Raw genomic sequence first — 6,373 nt, forward strand, 5'->3', positions numbered from 1 at the left:
GGCCCAGAGGTCACAAACCAGAAGTTGCTTGGCCCAGAGGTCACAAACCAGAGCCCTGCGGGCTGACCTCTACCCACAGTGCAGTTAGCAGTCAGTGTAGCGGTCACCAACGGCCACAGTAATGCTGCGTAACAAACAGCCTCGGAGCCCAGTGTTGTGTGTCACCGGGTGGTGCTACCCAAGCCCAGGCCACAAGAAAGGCAGGGCAAAGGCAGAGCTGGGCCTGTGCCTTCTGTCCTTTCTCTGAGCCTCTACAGCAAAGCTTTGCTGAAGGCTCTCATCTGAACCGAGACCACGGAGGAAACACATTCAGAAAAATGAATACTTGGGAGACAGCAGAGACATTTTTACAGGGTGTGTTTTAATTTGCCTTTGGCACTAATGGGTCTCTGGAACGTTCCATCCTGGCCGGGGAGGTCAGGACCTGAGCGACCAGAGCCCTTTTCGAGAAAGCAGGTTTTCCTTTGCAGCATGCTTATTTCAAGCACCATTTTCCCTCCTGGTTATACTTGAAATGGGGCTCAGTGTTGGGAGGTTTCAAACGTGGACATTCCGGGCAAGGAGCCTCATGAAATCTCAAGGTTGAGTGTGGAAGGACGGTCACAGGTCTTGGCAGCCTAAGAGGGCACAAAGGCTGATTTTTCTGGAGTTAGTCCTCTCCTGCTGATGGGCTGAGAGAGCCCCCCCCAGGCCCCATGTTCCTTCTCAGAGGACCTCGGCCCCCCCGGTGCCTGGGCCAGGGATGGGCTGGGGGCTGGGGCCCAGGAGAGCCAGGGCCTGGCATCCTACAAGGGCCCAAGGGCTGAAATGGGGCTGGGGTCCCTGGATCTAGGGGATGAGGGCCTAGAATGAGGCTGGGGTCTGGGGTTCAGTGGCGCGAGGACCAGGAATGGGGCTGCGATCTGTAGTCTGGGTGTCTGGTGTCAGATAGCACCCTCCTGTACAGGGCACAGAAACCCACATCTATACTGCAGGGTTAGGGACAGCATTTACTGCCACCAACGAAAGTGTTGACTCCAAGTCACAGACACCACCCCTAGGCTTGGCCTCTCTCGGCAGGAGATGACACCCGCTGGGAGGTCCTTGGTGCTCACCTCTCCCTGGCTGTTTGGAGTCCCAGGGTTCCTGCCCGGGGATGTTTCAGGGCTGCAGAAGGACCCTCTGCCCACTGTCAGATGAGAAGTGCGGAGAGCAAATGCGTGCTGTTGGCGCTCCCCCCACCCGCCACTGAGAGGGGAGACGGATGGGCCCAGCCGGAAGCTTGGGGACCCGCTCCCAGCCTGGAGTGACAGACGCTGAGCAGCAGGAGTCACAGCTGTTCCCAATACATCCATGATCTGGGTGTGCACCTGTCGCTGGGGAGAGGGCAGCGCTGGTCTCCATGCTTTGAGCTAAGCATCGCCCGCTCCCCGAATCCTTTCCACATGAGAACAGCCCGGGCAGGGGTCCTCAGCAGTCAGTAGCTACTCCCGCCAGCGCGGGTTCACGGATCAGGAGGCTCCCAGTGTGTCAGGGGGGCAGGAGGTGGAGATGGGGAGGGCTGGGCTGGAGACGCTCATCCTCCGTGGAGGCCAGGGGCATCAGGAGGACCAGGAGGATGTCTGGGCTGCAGGCAGAAGTGAGCTGCAGCGGGGCCAGCTCTGGCCACAGAGGGCCCAGAAAGCACTGCTCCTGCAGGGTGCCAAGAAAGGCTCACTGAGTGGTTTTCCACTGCCCTGTGAGCGCCGGGAAGCTCAAGGCACAGACAAGGCCAGTTCTCAGGCAGATGCCACCCCGGCCAACAGGCCAGCCTTGACCCAAACCGGAACTCGTGTCCCAGCTGGCACTGTCAGCACCCGAGACAGTGAAGCACAGGGAGCTACAACCCAGCCCAGAGCTCCAAGTGTGCACGGACAGGAAGCTGACTCCCGAAGGGGGTTTTGAGAGGGGTCCTGCGAACTCTCCTCTCCCCTGGAGACCTATCCGGGGGTGGGGCCTTTCCCAGCCTCTGTTCACAGCCTGTGCCGGCCCAGTCTGTAGTCACTGTACTCTTGCCAGACCAGCCGTCATTAAAAGCACCAATTAATCTCCCAGGCTGTGCCAGGATGCTGCCAACTGCCCCACGGGTGCTCGGGATGCAGGGGCTGGGAGGCCCGGGCCAGGGCTGTGCACACACTGGTTGCCAGCGGGTTCACGCCCGCCCAGCCCTCCCTGTGCTTCTCACACAGCACAAAAGATGGGCCGCCTGCCGCAGGAGGAGGGACGGGTGGGAGGTGGATGGTGGGGGACAGGGGAGGATGGGCAGGGAGGGACGGAGGGGGACAGGGAGGACAGGCAGGGAGGGATAGAGGCCTCTCCAGGGTGGCATTTTCCTGGGCAGCCCTGCTTCCTCCTCGGGCCCTGGGCCCAACACACACACCACACACACACATCATACACATCACACACACCACACACCATACACACACACCCTGCACACATGCACCACACACAACACATACACCACACCCCATACACAAATACATGTGCACACCACACACACCACACACCATATGCATCATACACATGCACACACACACCAGACACCATGACACCATACATACACACCCTGCACACATACACCACACACAACACATACACCGCACCCCATACACAAATCATACATGTGCACACCACACACACCACACACCACACATACACCACACATACATACACACAGCCCGCACACCATACAATACACACCCTGCCACACACCACACCACACCTCATACACACACACCACACACACCAACATACCACACACCATACACCACCACACCCTTCACACATACACCGCACATCACAACCATGCACAATCACATACACCACACACTCCATACACACATCATATACATGCAACACCACACACACCCAGCATACACCATAATAACATACCACATGCACACTCCACACACATATATTCATTATACACACAAACACAGCATACCCAATGTACATAACCTTAAACATGCACACTCCAGCACACAATATATCATATACACCACACCACATCATACAATGCACACCACCACACACATATATCATATACACCATATACATACACATGCACACACACACAACATATATCCATGAACAACACACATCATACCATGCCACACACACAGCACACCATACACACACACCAACACACACTATACATGTGCACACACATACCATATATGCCACCCCATACATACATCCATACCATACCACACCATTTACTGCAATACAAACCACACACATCACACACATATCCTCACAATACACCAGCACCATACACACGAACCCAGGCGCCTCCGGGGTCCGCCATCCCTAGGAGCCACGGATGGGGTGGGGTCATCTCTCGTCTGGAAGCGTCCCCAGGCATCCCTGCCCCATCTCATGGGCAGTAGAGCCTGCCCACCCGATTCTTCCTGCAGCTGCCCCTTGGCGCCCAGCCATGGGCATGTGGAGCTACCAATGTCGTATACACAGCTCTCCATGCCCCCAGCACTCCATGGCCAGGGGACAGCCCTGGTCTCAGGTTCGCCCCATCAGGTCCTCCCCTTGAAACTGCAAGGCCCACTAGCAGGTGGTGAGGTCAGGGTGGGCGGGGCCATGCAGACAGGGCAGAGCCATCCCCAGCTGAAGGGCTGGGGCAGGGATGGGAGACAGGGGAGGAGTGGGTGCAGGTCCCCCCCCGGATGAGGACATGGGCCCATCAGGTGGACTCAGAGGTGGCTCTGATGGCTGCCCCTCCACCCCTGGGTCCCTCTCTTATCATCAGACACTCTGTTCTAGCTTCCCCAGGGAAAACGCTGGCCTCTCCCTGCAGGTCAGAAGCTTCAGGGCTCAGCTTAAATGACACCAAAGACGCTTTACCAGACCATCCTTCCTGAAGTCCCCGCCTCTGAGAGGTGCTTTTGGGGCTAGCTGCCCGCCTCCCTCCACAAGGCCAGCATCTGCAGGACAGGGGCTGTGAGGGTGGTCCAGCTCCGTCCTGTGTGGGAAACTGCCTGGCACACAGCAAGTGCTTCATACCTGGCGACACTCAAACCACTTGACACCTCCCTCTCTGAAAGCCCCATCCTGGCGTCCAGTCAGTCCTAGTGGCTCACACCTGCGGAGGACAAGGGCATTTTCCTGGGGACTTCAGGGTAGACCAGAGACGATTCTGGAAGGGATGCTTCTGGGTGCCACCCTGTATGGGGACCCTCACCCACATATACTGCCCTCCTGGGAGTGCAGCAACACATCCTCAGCTGGCTGGCCTAGGTCCCCCCCTCCCACCGCAGCGACTCCCCACCTCCCCACCCCTCCCGTGGCAGCCTGCACGCCTGGCACCTCCCCTGGTGGTCACTACAACCTGGGGAAAGGAGCAGGTGCTGGTGGAACCCAGGGCAGGGTCTCGGTTGCACAGACCACCGTGCCCCCGAATCAGGCCCTGGACGCCTCCCCACCTCAGTCTCCCTTCCTCCAGGGGCGCTGGAGTCCCCCACCTCTGTCCCAGGGACCCGAGGCCTCCCTGGTGGGTGGAAAGCCGGGAAGAGGCCGCCCTGCCTGCTCGCAGACCTAATGCAACTTTGCTTTTCTTTGGCAAAGAGGAGCTCTCCATGGAGGTCCTCACCCGGATAGCACTGTGAGCCCGAGTGGACGGTGTCTGCTCTCCCAGGGGCAGGGGGTGGAAGGTGGCACAGTTTGGGCCGGGCCGCCCACCCTCACTGCCTCCACTTAAACCCCCACTTCCGCCTGCCTGCATCCCAGGCGAAACAGATGAGTTCCATGAGCGCCCCAGGCCATTCTCTGAGGGCCACGGAAGGATGCGGGACCCCGAGCGGGGAGCAGAGCCTCCAGAGAGAAGGTGCACTGCAGACGGAGGTGTGGGTCTTCCCAGGCAGGTGCCAGAGCCAAGCGAGACGGTGGGGCGGAGAAGAGAGGGCAGGCTAGGCTGGCAGCCAGCTTCCCACCTACGATGCGTGGAGTCTCCCAGCGCGCAGTCCGCCTTCCCAAAGCTGCTTCCTCTGACCTGGCCAAGGGAGGCTGCAGAGATGAGACTCCCCTCCCGGCAGGTGGCACGGCCCTTGCTCTTCAGCCCGGAGGTCAACACTTCCTCCGAAGGCCTGGCCCCCTCAGCTCCGCGCCTGGCTCGGGTTTCCCAATGCAAAGCAACAGCGGCCCCGGGGTCTGCGGACGGGGGAGCACCAGTTCTCGGCCAGGCCAGAGTGGCGGTAGGAGGCGAGTCCTGCGCGGTCGGTGGCGGCCCCAGGTGGGTGCGGTGCGCGGGCATGAAGCGGCAGCGCGACCCCCGACTTTGCATCTCGACTTCTCTGGTAACGGACCACCTTCTTCTGCCGGCCGGGCCGGGGAGACCGCGTGGCTCAGGGGCTGCGGCGGCCACCGGCCCGGGCGTGGGCGATTTAGGGCGGTCGGTCACCCGGCTTTCGCGGGCCGCAAGCTCGGAGACGCGCGTGTTCCGCGTTGGCTGCCTGACCCGAAATGGCGCAACCCCGTCATCTCCAGCGCGCTGGTCGAAAGTATCCGAGCCACCCTCGGGGACGGCGGGGCCGAGGCCACCTAGCGGGGGCGGCCTTGGGCGGGGACCCGGAACCGCGGCTGGGCGCTCGCCTCGGAGGGCAATGTCCCCTCTCCGACCCCGCGGTCCCCACCAGGGCAGCACACCCCGCCCTCTCCCCGCCTCCGCAGGCGCCCAGGGCTCACAGGCTCGGAGCGGCCTCCGCCTCTGCCGGACCACCCAGGGCCGCCCCGCCGGAGAGGCCTCCCCGCCCCCGAGCTCTGGGTCACGCCCGGAAGGCCCGGGGCCCCCGCGTCCGGCCACGCCATCCGCCCGGCGGCCCCAGGGACTCAGCGCCGGGTTCAGCGCAGGCCCCGCCCAGCACTCCCGCCCCTCCAACTGCCCGGCCCCCGGGACCGCGCCCCCGCCCGCGCTCTCCACGCTCGCACCCTTATGGAGAGGGCGGCCCGGGGTCCCCCAGCTCCGGGCCGCGGCCCCTCGGCGCGCGTTACCTGGACGTGCGCTGCCCGCAGACTCTGGACGAGCTGGGCCTGGGCGTTGCGCGGCGGAACCGACCCTGCCTGGACCGCAGGCAGCAGCTGACCCCGCGCCACCGGTCTGCGGGCGAGACCTCGGGTGCGAGACGGGCTGAGTGTGTGTGTGTGTGTGTGTGTGTGTGTGTGTGTCGGGGGAGGGGCCAGAGGACCCGCTTCCTAGCTGAGCCTCGGGACAGGGGGCGGACTCCTAGGAGCCGCGCGGCGCCCGCAGAGGAGAGGGAGCGCCGGAGATCCCCCACCGCGGCCTCCCTGCCCTGCTTCCCTTCCCGGGGCTCCGGAGAGGGGAGCTCCAGGCGTGGGGCGCCGG

At 62.3% G+C, this 6,373-nt stretch overlaps 1 protein-coding gene across 6 annotated transcripts; it reads right to left on the minus strand.

Moving 5' to 3' along the window:
- Positions 1 to 340: 340 nt before the first annotated feature.
- Positions 341 to 6,367, minus strand: LOC108519439 (uncharacterized). 6 transcript variants are annotated; one of them, XM_017858456.1, is made up of 4 exons: positions 4,497 to 6,240; positions 4,039 to 4,117; positions 1,095 to 1,355; positions 341 to 617 (listed from the first exon to the last, which is right to left on the minus strand). In XM_017858456.1, the coding sequence occupies exons 1-4, from the start codon at positions 5,312 to 5,314 to the stop codon at positions 567 to 569; spliced, it is 1,209 nt and encodes a 402-aa protein (XP_017713945.1). In that variant the 5' UTR covers positions 5,315 to 6,240; the 3' UTR covers positions 341 to 566. The 6 variants fall into 6 exon arrangements, 3 of the variants coding, with proteins under 3 accessions (XP_017713945.1, XP_017713944.1, XP_017713946.1); XR_001882625.1 differs by having other exon boundaries at positions 341 to 1,671; positions 4,965 to 6,367; XR_001882624.1 differs by having other exon boundaries at positions 341 to 1,671; positions 4,625 to 6,367.
- Positions 6,368 to 6,373: the final 6 nt, after the last annotated feature.

This window comes from Rhinopithecus bieti, unplaced genomic scaffold (genome assembly GCF_001698545.2).
Source record: "Rhinopithecus bieti isolate Rb0 unplaced genomic scaffold, ASM169854v2 scaffold_47707, whole genome shotgun sequence".
In the NCBI taxonomy this organism is placed as follows: domain Eukaryota; kingdom Metazoa; phylum Chordata; class Mammalia; order Primates; family Cercopithecidae; genus Rhinopithecus; species Rhinopithecus bieti.

What these genes read in the sequence shown, in the direction of transcription:
- LOC108519439 (XM_017858455.1), bottom strand. Translation starts at nt 5,314, where the DNA reads ATGCAAAGTCGGGGGTCGCGCTGCCGCTTCATGCCCGCGCACCGCACC. An exon ending in CTCGGGTCCCTGGGACAGAG is followed by an intron (nt 4,118 to 4,496) that starts GTGGGGGACTCC and finishes TGTCCTCCGCAG; the next exon opens with GTGTGAGCCACTAGGACTGA. An exon ending in AGTGGTTTGAGTGTCGCCAG is followed by an intron (nt 1,356 to 4,038) that starts GTATGAAGCACT and finishes CCCTCTCCCCAG; the next exon opens with CGACAGGTGCACACCCAGAT.